Below are 17791 nucleotides of genomic sequence, written 5' to 3'. Positions count from 1 at the left end.
CAGGATGCAGCACATAAATCATGCTAAGTTAGCGTGGCCTCTGAGATGCTCTGAGCTGGGGCACTCTCAGCAGCCTTGGCCCTTGGTTAAAAAGAGGACACCAAGGGGACAACAGTCCTAAGAAGGACAGGACAGGGTGTGTTGCAGGGAACGAGAAGACAGGCCTGGGCCTCTGTGCTGACGGGACCAGAGGCCCTAAGGTGCTGGAAGGGGCAGCGACATGGGCGTAGTGGCCCCCTCTCGCCAGGGCCCTCTTGCCGCTGCAGCTGTCCCGTGCATTCCTCACATGCCTCGAAGCCCAGCCCTGCTGGGACCTGACATGCTCTGTGGCATCGTCTCATTTTCTAATGAGGACACAGGGACTTGAGGAGGAGAAACTGCTTGGCCAAGGTCACCCAGCCAGGGAAGGGCAGCGTCAGACTTGAGTCCTGACTGCCAGCCCCCAAAGTTCTGGGCTCCGCACCACCCCCGGGTCCCTGAGTGAGGGAAGTCTGCAGGGCCTGGCAGGCAGGCAGCCTCCTGAAAAATACTGGGCTGGCTGACACACATCCTTGGCTGGCTGGCCAGGGAAATGCATAACCATTTCCAGGGGATGAAGGCGTCGCTGTCAAGGTAGGGTTTTCTGAGGACACACTTCATCTCTGCCAGCTGGCTGAAGCAGAAGAGCGAGCCGCCGAGGGGCCACCCCAATGTCTGTGAGACAAAACTCCCACCTGGTTGCAGATAGCTGCTAGGACGCTAGTCCTGCAGCCTGCTCTCCAGGCCTGTCAATCACACCCTCCCCACCCAACAGCCAGGCCCCCATGACTGCCGGTACTCTGGGCTTTCCTTGGGGTTGGTTATGGGCTGAATGCTGGTGTCCCCCCAAATCCATATGTTGAAACCCTAATCCCCAGTGGGATGGTATTTGGAGGTGGGACCTTTGGGAGTAATTTGGTTTAGATGAGGTCACAAGGACAGTCCCCTCACAATGGAGTTAGTGCCCTTACAAGAAGGGGGAAAGGTCAGAAAGACCATGTGAAGACACGGTGAGAAAGGGGCTGTCTGCAGCCAGAAGGAGGGCCTTTGCCCCACAACTGAACCTGCCGGCACCCTCACCCTGGACTTCAAGCCTCCGGAACCATCAGAAATAAACGTCTGTTGTCTAAACTGTCCAGTTCACGGTGCTTTGTTAACAGCACCCAGCGCTAATACACAGTCATACACGAAGCCATCTGATAGGCTCACCATTCAGATTCATAAAACCCCCAAGCCCTTTGGTCTCCCCCACCCAGTGAGAGCACCATATCTGGACTGAATCATGGTATCCAAAGTCCAGAGCCACTGAAACCCATCAGGAGCCATTCTCAACCTTCTCGAGAAATCCCAGCTGGAAGAGTGTCTTTGATGTCAGACTCTGCAATGGAGTCCGTGGCTCCTGACAGTGGCAGAGGCCAAGGGATCTGTTCTCAGCAGAAAGCAAAGCCCTGCTGAGAGCCTCGAATGAGATGTGGAGATGGGGAGGCCTTCCCAGCAGGACGAGGTAGGGCTGTGGCACACCCCTCTTGCCATCTGCTCGGGGCTCACATGTATGGCGTGGTTCCTCCCGACAACTGTGGAGATGGGCCCAGCCCTGCGCCTCCCTTGGCCCCAAAGTCTGATGAGAAGATAGGAGGGCATCACCTCACAGGGTCCCTGACGCAGCCGAGGCCAGATTCGCCTCGGTTGGAAAGGAGCAGCGCTAGTCTTTAACCTGGCAGCCTGAACCTGGGGCGTCTCCCACTTACAAGCAGCCAGCCAAGAATGTGCTTCCAGACACTGACTGAAAAGCTGGAGAGAGATGTGTGTCCCTGGTTGTCTCAGGAGCCCATTTTATATCTAAGGGGCACATGTGGGCACTGAGTGGGAAACGATGCATCCTGATGCCTCGAAGCCTCTGGGCCCCAGGGCGGGGGGACACTTACCCCTTCCATGGGCGCTATGAGCAGGTCGTACAGAGCACGGAGTGGGGGCCTGGCGAACGAGCTCTGCCTCCTGGGGAGAGAGGAGGTCCCGTCCTTGATCGGCGACATGGTGTTGCTGACCAAGCTCGTCATGCTCTGGCAGCTCCTGCGGAGAGAAGGGCCGGGGGAGTCAGCAGGGCCCACGCGGGGCCGGCAGGGCCGCGCTGCTCACTCCGCAGCGCTCCGGGTCCTGGAAAAGGCAGGTCAGAGGCTGCACAGCAGGGCCCAGCGCGGCCTCCCTCCCGGCTTCGCCTTCTTCACCTTCCTTTCAGGTAATTTTCACAGAACAGTGAGCACTGACAGAAACCGCAGGGTAAACCAGCTGCACACAACAGCTTACATTTCTATGGAGTTTTTCTGCATAATCAGATGTCCCAAAGTGCTGTTCAAAGGATTTAATTACATCCTTGTGTGAAGCGATTGTGTGCAGGCAAACGTGAGGACCATTAGAATCAGCAGCAGCCACCAAGCGGACGGGGAGGACAGTGCTCCCAAGCCAACTGCTCCCTCGGCGGGAGCCGTGGAAAACACCAGGGGTGTGCAGGCCCCAGCCCGGGGCTCGGGTCAGCGGCCGGGTAACTGCCTGGGCCCCGGCGAGCACCAGGCCCTACAGGCCCTGGCCCTGCAGCTCCCACATGGTGGGTCCGCTCGAGGGTACCTGCAGACTTGGGCTTTGCTTTTGGCTTCTGTGCGGGGGTTGCCAGGCAGTTTTATCAGTGCAGATGGCACTCTCGATCCCAAGAGCTCCGAGTTTCACACTCCCGAAACAGGACAAGACCATTCATTCCCTTAGAAAGTGGTTCCTGGGGTGCCTGGGCGGCTCAGTTGGTTGCACGTCCCACTCTTGGTTTCAGCTCAGGTCATAATGGCAGGGTGGTGGGATCAAGCCCCACGTCGGGCTCCCTGCTCACGACAAATTTGCTTGGGATTCTCCCCCCTCCCCCTGCTTGCTCTTGCTAAAATAAATAACTAAATAAAATCCTTAAAAAAAAAAAAAAAAGAAGAAAGAGAAAAAGTAAAAGAAAGAAGGTTTCCTGACCACCGGTTACCTGCCAGGCCCTGCTGTCAGCCCTAGAGGCCTCCAGAGGCCACATGGCACAGGTGAGCACAAGAGACAGTAGGTGGGAGACATGCAGGTTTCCACTGAAGAGACCAGGCTGCCCCCCACCCGTCCTGCGGCCTCAGCACAGCCTCGGGGGACGTTCTCTGCATCATTGCTGGACAGTCAGTGGTATCTTAACCTTGATTTAGACACAATGTACATTTTTGGAGTCTCTGCTATGTCCTCAAGGACGCTTAAGGAGGAAAAAATGGATATTCTATGAGATACACCTCCAAGTTTTGGTAAATACTCTGGGTCACTGCTGGTGGCAGCTTGAGTGTTTCCTGAGAAAAGACCAGAAGGCAGCTTTCCTTCCTGGGCCTGGCCAGGATCCATGACCATGACCATTTGTGTTTTCTGTATGGTTTCTGCCCCTGGCTTTCCCCCCACTCTTTTCAGCATTCTCAACAAAGTCCCCCTTGACCTCAATTCCAGGGCCATGCCGCGCCAAGCTGGGAGCGCTCTCAGCAGCCACCGCCCCCGCAAGAGAAGAGCAGAGGACTTGGAGGCATGGGAGCCTGCTCACGTCTGTGCCTCTGTCTCGCCCACTCAAGAAACGTGTCATTACAAGCGACTGGGGCTGTGGCGCGTCTTTGCCATTGGCGCCAGTGAAGCAGAGATCGCCCTGCAGTGACACTGAGAGGCGCACTTAATTCCACAGAACACGCTGCAAAGAGCAATAGTCCCCTGAAGGAGAGAACCAAATTGCTCTCCAGAGGAGATGCTCTGGCAGAACATGCAGGGTCTGTCACGGGCCTGTGTGCACCCTCATCCTCAGCAGACAGAGCTCACAGCCCCCAAAGCCCGCACCGTCAGCAGGACGAGGCGGCGACAGGACCACTCAGTGCCCCCTCCCCACGCACCTCCCTTTCCACCCCCTAGACAGGTGTCTGCCCAGATGGCGGGCTTATAACCCCCGGGGAGCACCTGAGTCTGATTAATCCAGCTGCAGGTGTCCAGGGGGAGTGCCACGTCCCCAGACAATGCTGTGGCCACAGGTGCTCACCATGACTGGTGGGGTACTCCCTGGAGGCCTGAGCAGGGCATAATGCTGGCAGGGGGTGGTGCCCAGACATGGTTTCTGGAAGTGGCCAAGGCAGTGCCTGGGAAGGAACATGTCTGGAGGGACCTAGGGAGCTGGGGAGGTATCTGGGGGCAGACCTGCTGAGTGCAAATCCCAGCCTGGGGCTCCAGACCTTGCTTTCTGCACCTGCACAAAGGAGAAATGCTATCCATAGGCACAAAGCATCAGGATTGGAGAAAGCATCCAGCACTGAAAGTTGTTGGGAGTCTCAGCTGATGGGTCAGTGAGTGAGACAAAGGCCTGGCAGGGGGGAGGGTGACATGGGCAGGATTCCAGAGCACAAGCACAGATGGCCATGGTGTCTTTTGATTGAAATCCATGAAGTTTCAGAGGCATCTAAAGGGCTCAACAACACTAACCTATTCCATATGTGGCCCTGCCCATGATGGGGCAGGCCTGTAGGGTCCTTGCACCAGGCTGCGAGGAAAGTGGGCAGCTCCGGCAGAGGTCTGGGGACACCAAAGTCACAAGACGCTGACCAACTGCTGGTCAGGCAGAGCCAACAGAGGGCTTTCTAGGAGAGGGGCTTTTGATGTGGGCACCACCATCCGGAGTTAGCCTGCCCGTGGACAAGGTGGAGGCCATTCCGAGCTGGCGGAACAATGTGGGGAAAGGCACAGATATTGGGGGACAGAGACTGGAGCGCCTGGGGTGATGAGTGTAGGGGACAAGCACACCAGGTGGGCCTGGGGCTCTGGGATTATGCTGTGGGGAGGCCAGGTACCACCTAAAACATCAGGCTTGCCTGAAAAGGAAGCTACTGCCCCAGGCTAATTCCTTCCCTGGCAAGATCAGAGGAAGGACCCTTCCCTGAGAACATTCCCACTAGTCTGCAGGGCTGGACTTTGCAGAGCACCCCTGATCAGGCCATGTGACACCCCACCCTCACTCCTGGCCAGTCTGATGGAGAACCTGTCAGATGCCTTTGACCAGGGCTGGTAAATACACAGTCGATCGAGGCAACTGTTTGCTCTGAGCAGGCTTCCTGGGACACCCTCTCTGAGCATCTGTTTCCAGGCAGTGCAGACTCTTCAAGAACCAGGACCTGGGCACCCCAGGTCACACAAACCTGCCAAGGGCTAGGTCCCTTGTTCGAGCCTCAGCTGAAGCCCCCTGCCTGTGGCACCTTGGTCTTGTTCTCTCCCCAGCTGTCAAGCCATGCTCACATCATCGATCCCTGCTAATTTCCACCCCTGGATGCCATGTGAGCGTGATCTCTCACACTCTCACCCTAGTCCCTCGAGAGCGCTGGTGGGTCACAGATGAACCGTTTCTGGAGCAACAGCTCCCGGGCCCTGATCCGCGCCTGGGTGGGCACACCTGGACCCAGAACGTGGTGGCTTACACTGGTCAGCTAGGAAGCCCCAGAGATCAAGCCTCCTATCTGTGCTTTTGTTCAGGGGAGGGCCCCTATCCCTAGAGATGCCATTTTCAAGTGAAAAACAAAAGCCCCCGAAATACTCCATTCATGCTTAAACAAAAACTGAACAACCCGAAACCATCATTTGAAGTCACTGTTAATCCACGCAGCTCTCTCCCTGGGGTCCATCCTAGGACCCCAAAATCATGAGCTGAGCTGAAGGCAGACACTTAACTGACTGAGCCCCCCAGGTGCCCGGTCTCTTCTAGTTTTAATAAATTAAAAATCTACTCACTGCTAGGAAACCGTTGAGGTTCTTTTGACCCACGGCCCCAGCTCCCAGAGCCGGAAGTTCGGCAAGTCCTCCCCACAAGCGCCCGGTGTGCCTGCAGCTTTCAAGTGCTGACACCTGCCCTGGACAGGGGGCACCGTGGACACAACTACCGCGGAGAGGATCAGAGTCATGGCCAAATGGCAGCAGGTCCCCTGGGGCTCTGAGCCCCAGCTGGCAGTGGGTGGTGGGTGTGAACTGCTGTGTGGGATGAGGAGCCCCAGGCTGTCCTCGCAGGCACACCTGCCTCCTTCCTGGTACAGCCACCATGTTGTGAAAGAACGGCCACAGGGTGGGCCGAGGATCCTCCATGGGCGGGGCTTGCTGACTGTGCCTCGGTGCCTTCTGCGGGACCTTTCAGCCTGGCTGCCTTCTCTCTGCCTCAGAAATCTGACTGGAAGACGGAGAAAGGTGCCTTCCACTTCTCAGAACGGGAGCACAGACACAGCTGCGGACACTTGCCACGTGGCACGAGGGTGAGCCACAGGAGGGGCGCATCTAGACCCCTGCCAGGTCTGCCGCATCCACACCCCCTCAGGGCCCTATAGTCGTGGTTGTTTCTCCTTTACAGATAACGAACTAAGGCTCCAAAAGAGTAAGAGACCTGTACAGGCCAAAGAGGAGGGTATGACCTCCCACCTGGTATGGGAGGGGTTTTCGTGCGCCCTCCCCGCCTTTAGGACTCACTGAAGGACCTGCCCACCTGCACTTGCTTCCGACCCCCACGTTCCCCGCTGCTGGGTCCCTACAGGTGGAGCTGACTGTAGGCAGCCCCTCCTGGGAGCTGCTCGGCTTCCAGCTTTTTGGGAGCGACCCGGCTTTCGGAATTCACAGTTGCACCACCGCACATCGCCAGCAGGTGGCACTGGCCCCCTTTCCTCAAGGCCCTTCCATTTATTGCTAGGGACCCCGCGGGGCTAATTGACAGCCTAGCTCTCAGCAGAGAGATTTTCTCACACCACACCGTCTTTATTAGCTCATTCCTCAGATGATTTTTATTAATTTACTTCTAGAGAAATATTCGTTTTCTCCCCTGCACGGCTGTCTGGGTGGTAGCGGGGGAAGGAGAGGGAGCAAGCCTGGAGCCGGGGAGGAGGGAGCCCGGCAGGCAGGGCGGAAGCTGCTCGGCCTCTGCAGGAACAGAATGCAGGGTCGGAGATGATGTGTGAAACGCTACCGAGGAGGGCAGACGCATCGGGGCGTTGTTGATGTCTCCGCAATGATGACAAACACCAGGCGGCCTGGGCGGCCCCGGCTGCTCATGAATCTCCTTCCAGGGATGAAGAAATCTATTCCCCAAAAAGGGCGAGTTCTAACTGAGACGGGCCTGCAGAAGACGCTGAGTGCTCAGACTCTCTCCCGCTCACACAGCACACAGCCCGGCCGTGGCTGTCTGGGCTGGGCGTGTGTTCCTGCCCAGTGAACCAGCCGGGCCCCAGGGGAGATGGAGGGGGACACCACGAGGCCCTACCCAAACTGCAGGCACATGCCAGTCGCCCCTCCCATCAGGGCTCTATTGGAGGGGACAGTTAGGTCACTGGGCACACAGCTGCACATGCTAAGCACCCACCCCACCACACACATGCTGGGTTCTCATGCTTTCACGTTCAAAGATGGAAAGCAGACTAGCAGGTGAAAACAAGGGAGCAGGGGCCCGACCCTCCCTGGGGAGAGACTACAAAGGGGCCCCGCTCAAACCTGACCACTCCAGGGATGGCCAGAGCCACTAGGCCGTGAGATCCTGTCCCTCCTGCCTCTGCGGCGTGGAGAGAAGAGCCAGCAACCCAGAGCTTAGTGTGGCCAAAGCACTGGGAGGAACCAGAGCTTCACAGGGACGGGCTGGCTTTGGCTTTCCACTACTCACACCAGGACCCAGAGATAAGCAGCCCTTCAAAGGGCATATCCTGGTAGACTGCGAACAGGACTCCCCCATCTGGGGAGGAGGCAGGAGCCCCTGGCAGAGCACTGGGGAACAGAGAGGAAAAGTGCCACAGCATGAAAACGCAAAGGGGCAAATCTGATGGAGGAACTGGCTTTGCTGAGGCTCTGCTCCTCAGGGTGCCCGCGAAAATAGCTGTCCAGCTTCCTGAATGACCACCCCCAACCCGGAAGCCCCCCTGGGGTGACCGCAGAGAGGCATTAGTGAAGGGGGAGACTTGCTTCTTGTCCTCCTGGAGCTTATAATATCCTGAGGATGGAAGGAAGGCCTGAGACAGTCCCAAATATGTGCACACACGTGGCCTTGAAGCTTAAAGGCAGGCAGGAGGGTTGAGGCAGCCTTGGAGTGGATTCTCTTTTTCCCAGCTCTCTCCCAGGTCCTACTCCTCTGCTCTCAGTTCCCCACCAGGCACGAAGGGCCTTCCTGTCTCTCTGGGCATAGGGCTCTGGAGGAAGCTGAGCCAGGAGGGCTTATGGCAGGGCACACCAAGACATGACATCTTCAGAACCACCAGAAAGGAGGGAGGAGGGGGAGGGAAGTCCCCATATGGGACATCTCCCAGGGTGGGCTAGATCGAGGCTGTGATGTGCGCAGGTTATGGGAATCTTTAACACAAGGTGGGTCTCCCCTCGCAGGCCCAGACCCCCCGCTGTTACAGGGGCACACAGAGATAAGCTTCCTGCCTAAGGCCATGAGGTCAGGGCTGTGTTCTTTGGGGAGCCTGAGGCCTAGTGCTGTTTTGCTCTCAGGCCCTGAACCCTCATCTGGAGTGCATGCTCTCCCCCAGGATGACAGATACCACATGGACCACAAGTCTCCAGAGGCCCTCTGTGAGCAGGACCTAAGCTCCTGGTCAGGGCCGTGCGGGGGGGCAGGGAGGAGCAAGGAGGCTGCTGCCTATAGTGGGGAGCTTGCTCCAAATGGAGCTGCCTTTTCTCAGCCGTATTTCTGACTCGGCCCCTCACCTTCTCAGGGTGTCTTTATCAGACAGTTTCACTTTCTAATGGCTGGGTTGGGAAGCTTACCATCGGGGCTCACAGCCACAGGGCTGCCCGTCCTGGGCCAGAGGGAGTGCTGCCTCTGCTCCTGTCGAGCCCGGAGAGCCCCTCTCCCTTGTTCAGCGGGGTCTTCCTCCTCATAGTGAGCCCTGCTCTTGGACGCATGCCCACCAGACAGTGAGCTGAGCCCTTTGCTTCCTTCCTCCCCACCCTCAGGCCTGCCCAGGATGCTTCAGATTCCCCTCCAGGGCTCCGAACTCTGAACTGAGTCTTCTGAGGGATTGGAGCTGGCCTGAGATTTGAACAAGTATCCGGGGTTTAAGGCACCAGTGGAAAAATTAATTGGCAAATCCATTATATTCAAGTAGCCAGAGATGCCTCAATTCAATTTAAAAAGGTCTCTGATAGCGTTCAGTGACTCTCTGCTGAACATCTCGCACGAAGGGCTGTCTCCTCTGGGAGAGGAGGGCTGTCAAAGGCATTTTAAGTACTTCTTCAGGAAGCTGCCAGTGCTTTCTGCCTGCTCACCTCCTTAATTACCAAGTGCCCGGCTCGCCAGGTCTGGCTCCCTCCACAGGAGGAGAGCTGAGGCTGGGTGGGCTCAAGCAGGGACCCCTGCTTTTGCAGCAATGCTGGCCTCTCTTTAGTTCAAGGACCAGCCAGGGGCTGCATGTGGCTTCTAGCCTCTTGCTCTTGGACTCTCCTAGAACGTTCAGTGGCAGGTTTGTGGCCAAGGTGAAGGGCTGTGGCACAAATCTTCACCCAGAGGAGTGGCCGCCTCTGCTCAGTCGGGGCTCTGCTCTCTGTTTTAATGCGCATGAGGCCCCCCACGACCAACCCTGCAGATTCTGCCTTGGGAAAACCTGATGCACAAGCCAGCCCTGCACAGGCATCTCCTCCTGACTATGCTCAGGAGCTGGAACAGATGCCCCCAGGCAGTCCTTGGGGGACAGGCTTATCATGGACTCAGGGATGGAGAGAAGAAACGAAGATCCTTTGGTGGTCTATCTAGCTAATGCGTGTGCCATAACACAGGAAAATCCCCTTCCAGAGGGCCTTGCCCCTGTACACAATTTGAGTCAAACATGTCTGCCTCCTTTGCACCCAACAAACCTGTGGAGTCTCACCTACTGGCTCATAAAGAACCTCCAGAGCTGTATTAGTGTTGTCCAGAGACAGAAAACACCACCTCAGGAGGCAGTGAGCTCCCCATCACTGGAGGAGTTCAAGCAAAGGCTGTGATCATTTGGCAGGGGTGTTAGGTAGGAATCTGGGGGCCAGAGCACCGTCTTTGGAGACTGACAGACCTGGACCGTAAAGCTGGCTCTGTCACTGATGAGCTGTGTGACCCTGGGCAATGAGTCTCAGGGCACTCATCCTTAAGAAAGGGTTGCAATTTTTCCCCTCACGGCTGTTGTAGGGATTGGCTAAAATAATGCAGGGAAAGCACTTAGCACAGTGCGGGGTTCTCAGTAAGTAATCAACAGACATTCAGCACTATCATCATCATCATCACTGCCATCGCTATTAATGTCTATCTCAGTCCCGGCCAGCCGGCCTTTCCTTCCTTTCCTTCCTCCCTCCCTCCCTCCCTTCCTTCCTTCCTTTCTACCCCCCTCCCTCCCTCCTCTAATGAACGAACAAGTATCTGCGCCCACTCAACACAAGGCAGGTGGCAAGGTGCCCTGGGGGACACAGAGAGACATCAGATGTGATCCGGCCTCAGAGGAGGGCACAGCCTGGGACAGGACAGGGCACGGATACATATAATTAAGATGCAAGGTGAAAGGCCGTGGCTTCCTTCTTGACAGGTAAGCGTGCCCCGGAATTTCAGAGAAGGAGGAAAGTATTCCCAGTGAGGGCAATCCAAGATGGATTTGTGAAGGGGTCTTCTGGAGAAGGACCCCAGGGGAAAGCCCTCCCTGGCTGTGTCCCATGCCCAAGCCAAGGCCCTGAGGAGAGAAAGGGCAGGTCCAGGGTCCCTTCAGGTGAGGACAGAGCGTAAGCGAGAATGCAATAGGAAGTGGGAACGGTGGCGGGGCCAGGCCGTGGGAACTCAAACACCAAGCTCTGCCACTTTACCTTGGGGCCTCTGGGACCCGAGTGGAAAGGTGATTGATCAGAACTGCCCTCCAGCCAGGGCGGGAGCGGGCCTGCGTGGTGAAGACAGTAGTGTGGGCGATGGAGGCTCAGCCCGCAGGGGACTAAGCCCAGATCTTCGCTGACAAGGTGGGAGACTCGGGCCAGAAAATTTGCTGAGCATCAGTGACCTGGCAAGTGTGCTCCTAGGATCCCATTAAACGATCATGTCAGGGGGACAGTGAATCTCCAGGAAAGGTCGTGGCAGGGAACAGACAGAGGGTTGGAGACCAGAAATGAAATGTTACAGGGCAAAGGCAGACTGAGTCAGTAAGCCTGGGTCACGGCTGAGGCCAGGTAGTCACCTTTCAAGTGACTTCTGATAGAGCATTCCTAACATCACACCTGCAACTCATTTGCCCCCAGAGAAACACAGATGGGATGGGGATGGGGGTAGGGGGTAGGGGTGTCACATGAGCGGTAAGCTGGCAGATGCCTAGAGGTGGCGCACTGGGCAGCAGGGGTCCTGAGGAGGGCTGGCTGGTGTGCCTACTGATCAGCTGGACGCCAGGACAGGGGCTCCTGCCTGAGGCCTGAGGACGGACCCATCTATGGAAGGAACAGCTGTTGGTAGGAAGACCCCTGCTCAGAATTACCACCATTGCGGGGATGCAGGTCAGGGTTGGGGAGAGTGCTCAGCCTTCTTGTTGGCACCAGCAGGAGAGCAAGACAGAGTCCTGGCCCAGAGCCACAGGGCGACCACCAAAGAGCAGAGGACAGGGCTGGCAGGACACCAGTCAGAAGCTGAGCTACGGCTGTAACAGACATTTAGCTGGGTTACCGTTCTGCGTTGATTCTAAGTCTTTCTGGTATTCAGTGGCCTGACAGAGGCTGTTAGGGGAGGAAGCAGTGAACTATCTCATCAGGTTCTGGAGCAGCAAGCCGATTCCTGCACACACACACCCCCCCCACCCCAACCAAAGGACCTTTGGTGCCACAGAAACCTCAGACCTAGGGGTGCCTGGGTGGCTCAGTGGGTTGAGTCTCCAACTTGATTTCAGCTCAGGTCATGATCACAGGGTCTTGGGATCAAGCCCTTCACTGGGCTCCTGCTGAGCGGGAACCCTGCCGGGGGATTCTTCCTTTGCCTCTCCCTCTGCTCCTCCCTCTGCTTGCACACACACTCGTTGCTCTCAGGTAAGTAAATAAATCTAAGAAAAGGAAGGGAGGGGAGGGGAGGGGAGGGGAGGGGAGGGGAGGGGAGGGGAAGGGAGGGGAGGGGAGGGGAAAGGAGGGGAGGGGAGGGAAAGAAAGGGAAAGAAAGGGAAGGAAAGAAATCTCAGACCAGGTGGGGAGAGAGAAACTGCTTACTACACTGTTTATCCGTCACCACATGGATATCATCCTCATAATTCCCATCACTACTCCACTTTCCAGATGAAAAAATAAAAGGCTCAAGGTCACCCACTAATGAAAGGTCCCAAATCCAGGTCTGCCTGGCCCCAGAGCCCAAGGCTCCCCGCCAACTATGTGCCACTCCAGGGAAAAATGCCTAGCTGTACGGAACGCAGGCATAGCCAGAGCCCCGTCGCGTAGGAGTGTGCGGCATTCCTGCAGCCTGCTTCGGGGCGGCGCCGGAAGCAGAGGCAATTCGGATGTTTATAAAGAACCGCACCATGTGTCCATGTAGACACATGCGTGACACAAATGCAGAGATAGTCACAAGTCTGCATGGTTTCCGGCGGACTGATGGGGCTGACCTTGTGGGGTCAGCTTTATTTCTCTGCAGTCACTGTTCTTCCCTGTGCCTCCAGGAATCTGGGGAGAAGTGGGCCCAGTCTGCTCTGCAGTGCCCCCCTCAACCCGTCCCACCTACCCCGCAAGCCAGGCTTTGGCTCATGGATTTGCAGGGCAGGGCGGGCTCTGGAGCATTCCTCCCTCCCCACTGCCTAGGTATGACTCTCCAGGGTGGGGGGTGGGGGGGTCTGGAGGAATCAGGTGCTGCTGATGCCCCTCCACATGGTCCCCTGGAGGGACACATGAGCAAGCACTTCTGAGGGTCCTTCAGGAGCTTCCCCCTGCCATCCCCAACACGGGGTGACCAGATCTGGCAGGCAGCCTCCCAGTCCTGCCGCATCCTGCACATCCAATAACTCTCCTTGCTGAGGTCCTCTGCCTGGGAAGCAGCCCCTCCAGTGGGAAGCAGCAAGTGGCTGAAACCACAGGATGCACCATTCTGGAAAGGCCCATGCTGGAGCCACACCAGTCACACCGTGGCCTGCCCACTGTCACCTAGGCTGTTCTTTAGGCTCTCCTCTACCGGCCCCACAGTCACAGGAGGCTGCTTTCCACAGGATGGCAATATCTCTCCTCTCTTCCTGCAGGAACTCAGCCTTTGTGGGGGGTTCTCTTGGAGAACTCCCACCAGGCCCCAGAGTCTCACTTGCCAATTCACCAACCAGTCTCCTTTTAGAGGGGGCAGGTGCATGGTTGGGGTGCTAGCTAGAGGTGGCAGAGACCCGAGGGAGGGCCCTGGCCCCTTATGGCACCCCTAGGACACTTACCACTTGGTTGTCCTCTGTGTAGGCTCTAGCCACTCATTTCTGGGCACCAGGGAAGGCCCTCTGCACACCGTGTCACACACACAGCCATAAATTTGGAAAAATCCAGACATAGTGTGTGTACTGAGCCAGCGGTAGCAACAGAGATCTGAACATTTCTCTGGGATCTTGGCCCTGATGCCGGATGGGCGCACCGTCAAGGCCATGGCACCGCCCTGAGACCCTGAATCTGGGATGCAGTCCAAAGCCGTCCCGTTCTCCGATCCCCTGTAGCAACTGTGACCTGACTGCCACAGGCTCAGCGACGCGCGGGCGCGGACCCCATCTCCCCCAACCCCTACGCGGGCGTGGACCCTCCAGCCATCAGCAGTCAGCGTAACTGGTAACTCGGAAGCAGCATTCTGAGGGATACAGGCCAGGGGGCCCCCTCAGGGCTGCCGCTCTGCTGAGTGGGCCCACCCCGGGGCCAGGGGGCTAAACAAGGGAAGACTCTTGTCTGTCCTCACTGGTGCCGCCTGCCCCGCACTCATGTAAGTGTGGTTTCCACCACCACGCACTGGCAAAAAGAAAATCAGTGGTTGTGCAGACCTCGAATCAAAGACACAACAGACAACAAGGCCAGGGGTGGCAAGAGAGAAGGCTCTAATGCCGGGTCTCACTCCATGTGCACCAGCTGCGGCAGCCTCCTCGCCAGACCACCCTGGCAAACCGCCCAGAACCACAAGGCCAAAGACCTGGGTGATCACCCTGCTGGACGGCCCTGGGGAGGGGAGCTGCTGCTGCTCTGGCACACAAGGCCCTAGACACACACACACACACACACACACACACACACACACACACACACACACGGCTGCCTCCACTTCCCCTCCGCAGGCTCTGAGGGACCAGTGTTCTTCAAGCCCTTAGTCGCCAGCAGGAGTCTGAACACAAGCCCCTTCTTAGCCATTGCCGTTCAGCGACAAAGCAGCTCACCTCCTCGAGGAGATCGCTGGACACGGAAGGGTCAGAGAGGGAGGCCTGGGACCCCAGATGCAGGGCAGGGCAGGACTGGGCACTTGGCAGCCCTCGAGGTGTGGGGGACACAGGAAGGCACCAGCCAGCGGGGCACTGGCAGGCATGGCCTGAAGTCAGCGCTGGCACCTGCTCCTGCCTGGGTCCCCAGCCCCTGGCCTGTGTGTGCCCCTCGGCTGTGACGTGCAGGGCCAGACTGGAAGTTCGCAAGGGCCTGCACTGTGCTGGTTGACAGGGACACCTTTGCCTCTGTGGTCCCTCCTATAACGCTACTCCCCTCGGATGGAAACCAGAACCTCCTTCCTGGGTTCATCGGGAAGCGGCCGAGAGCCCTTGGCACACCAACCTCTCTGAGGCCTTATGCACTCAACTGTGTTGAAACTGAAGAAACACAGGCTGTTGCCCTCATACAGTCTGCCCTCAGAAGCCCCTAGAAGGTGAAGATTAGAAGTGTCTGTTGATGTGGCTGAGAGAGCTAAGTGCAGAGCAGCCGGCAGCGAGGCCCAGGCTCCCCACCCAGCCCCGAGGCTGGCCCAGTCCTCACCTGAGATTGCACTGTTTAAACGAACCCACAAATTAATCCATGGTATTGTGCTCATCAGACCTATGTCAGAGCAGAGGTGAAGGACGAAAACCATTTTTCCAAAATGAGCAGTTCCATGACCCAAAATCCACAGTCGCTACCACGCTGGGATGATGAGCTAGGGTCCCAGACAGTCCTGCTTTGACCCCTTTCTTACCATATGCCCAAAGCCCTGAAAGGGCTTGACTGGCTGCCGGCAGGCCTGTGATGGGGCGGGCAACAGAGGCCTCATGGCCTGTCTTTGGCCTTATCTCATAGGAAAGACAGGAGGTGGGGTCAGAAGAAGAGCAGGTGAGGCCACATTCTAGGGGCGACCACCTGCCGCATACAAATTTCACCCCATCTGCAGTCTACCCACCCACGGTATGTGAAGAATTCCAGCGTGGCACAGTCCTTCCCACTTTACTCAAAACAGTAGAAAGCCACCATGTATGAGTGTCTTCTATGCATCAGGAAGCCTGCCAGTGTATTATTTATACATAAGCTCCTTCAATCCCCATGTTAAGGGAAAACTGCGAGGTAGGAACTGTGTCCCCATTTTAGCAACGAGGAAAGAGGCTGACAGTGTTCACACAGCAGAAAGGCAGCAAGATCAGAACCTGAGCCTTTGCACTGCAGTTCCCAGCCATGCCAGCATCTCCTGGCAATCAAGAGTCACCTGCTCAACAGGCCGGGATGCTGGCAGAGGAGGACGATACCAGGCGCGGGCTTCTCCCACTGGTCATGTCCCCCCCATGAAACTAACAGCCGTGCAGGACATGCGTGAAGTGGGAGGGACGAAAGAGGACCTGGAGGTGAACTAGCTTGAAGTCGCAGTCTCCTCCCACCAAGCTGCCAACCCCATCCCTGGCCTCTGGCTCCCACCTCACTCAGCTCAGCCCTGGGAAAGTAAACACACATTTGTCACCCCAACAGCACAATAACGAGAGGAAACGGGCCTGCGGTGGGAGCAGACAGGGCTCCCCACGCCCCACAAAGCAGGGCTGCTAGGCAGAGGCTGCCTCTGCCCAGAGCACAGTCACTTCCCTTCTGTGTTCCAGGCTCCACATGCTGTCCTTCAAAGTCAAGGCTGTGGCAGGGACCTGAGAATCTGGGATGTCTTTCTGGTAAGTTCTAAATGTGACTCCCAGGTTGTGGCCAGGCAACCAAATGAAAGCGGGATAGCTGCCCCTCAGCCCCAACAGCCTGCCCCCCTTTATCTGGACACCACTCAGCTATCACCCTGATAAAATGATATAGGGCTGTGCTGGTTGGCAGTTTCAATTTTGACTCATCTTAAAGCCATGCAGGCTTATTTGGTCAAGTAATAGGACCCATCCCGGGTCTCAGGGTGGATGGGTGGGCTTGGGTCTGGACAAGTCCTCCCTCCAGGAAGGCCGGCACCCCTACTCTGCCTGACCTCCCTCAGTCTTGGGTATTTGGCCCACACGTCACTGACTGAAGCCCGCAAAGGAGTAGGTGTGACTACTCTGCCTGGCTTCTGCCTGCTGTTCGGGAAGGTGGCTCTTGGGCTCCGTGAAGAGGCAGCCAGCCAGTCCCTGGATCTCCCATCCCAGACGAACATGGATGGTCACATCACATCTGTCATTCTTTTCCCCACTCGACCCAGAGGTGCCACCGTGGCGCTGAGGCCCTGAGGCCCTGGGGAGGGTGGGGCTGTGGACACATCACACTCACTCCTACCAATTCATGGCCAGCAGCCCAGATGGCTGGAGGAGCAGGAGCCTGAAGCCAGTATCCCACCACCGGGATGGGAGACCAAGCCGAGACCAAGCCGGCACGCACCTGTTGAAGAGGTTGTTCCGGCGAACCATCCGCAGAAAGCCGGTCGGGTCGGTAACAGAGTTGAGCTTGTTGTTCATCTCTTCGAACTGCTGGTCCATGATGTCTCCGGCTTCGCTCTCTGTCTCACTGCTGGCACAGGCCCTGCAAGGAGAACTGCAGAGTAAGCCAGCGGGAGAGAGGAAGCACTCAGCCCTGGAGTCTGCCCTGAGGTCCCGGGTCACCCCCTGCCTCCACAACCCTGCAAACCCTTGCTACTGAGCGCCTCCCTGAGGCCCGCATGACCTGGAGCCCTGCGGCCTGCGGCCTCATCCCTCCTCCGTCTAGTGCTTCTCAAGATGCACTCTGGTTGGCTGTTCTGGTGGTCGCCCCCACTTGGCTGTGAAGCCCCTACAGCCGGTGCAGTGCCTGAGCCAGACTAATGCCCCAGCGTCTCACAAAAAGACACACAGTAGGTGCTCAACAGCTGGATGCTGAACAAGCAGCATGGTGGGCTGACTGGGTGCTCTTCCCAGATCAGAGCTCTGGCGAGCATGGCAGGGTGCACTCTTCCCAGCACACATTCCAGTCTGGCCCATTTCAGAAACAGTAACTAAGCCCCTAGCATGGGCCAGGCTCCAGGTGGGGCCTCAGGAATATCTGGCCTAAAAGGCAATTTCTTTCTTTTTTTTTTTTTTTTAAGATTTTATTTATTTGACAGAGAGAGATCACAAGCAGGCAGAGAGGCGGGCAGAGGAGAGGAGGAAGCAGGCTCCCTGCTGGGCAGAGAGGCCAATGGGGGGCTCCATCCCAGGACCCTGAGATCATGATCTGAGCGGAAGGCAGAGGCTTAACCCACTGAGCCATCCAGGTGCCCCTAAAAGGCAATTTCCACACAAGGGGACAGATATGCATACAAGTGGCGACAATGCCAGGCAGAGAGAGCGCTGTTTGAAATGTGGGCTGGAGAAACCCTGCTGATCCGAGCCCACTTTCC

The 17791-nt window shown here is 57.2% G+C and overlaps 1 protein-coding gene across 2 annotated transcripts in view; it reads right to left on the bottom strand.

Annotated features, from left to right (window-relative positions):
• TTC28 (tetratricopeptide repeat domain 28) overlaps positions 1–17791 on the bottom strand; it is a 635902-nt gene that overhangs the window by 26389 nt on the left and 591722 nt on the right. For both annotated transcript variants that reach the window (XM_080822086.1, XM_080822087.1), the window contains exons 13-14: positions 16819–16959; positions 1944–2088 (exon numbers count right to left, since the gene is read on the bottom strand). In XM_080822086.1, the coding sequence (XP_080678212.1) occupies positions 1944–2088; positions 16819–16959 (286 nt within the window). The remainder of the gene's footprint in view (positions 1–1943; positions 2089–16818; positions 16960–17791) is intronic.

This window comes from Martes martes (assembly GCF_963455335.1).
Source record: "Martes martes genome assembly, chromosome: 13".
In the NCBI taxonomy this organism is placed as follows: domain Eukaryota; kingdom Metazoa; phylum Chordata; class Mammalia; order Carnivora; family Mustelidae; genus Martes; species Martes martes.
This window is presented reverse-complemented; position numbering and strand designations above follow the sequence as displayed.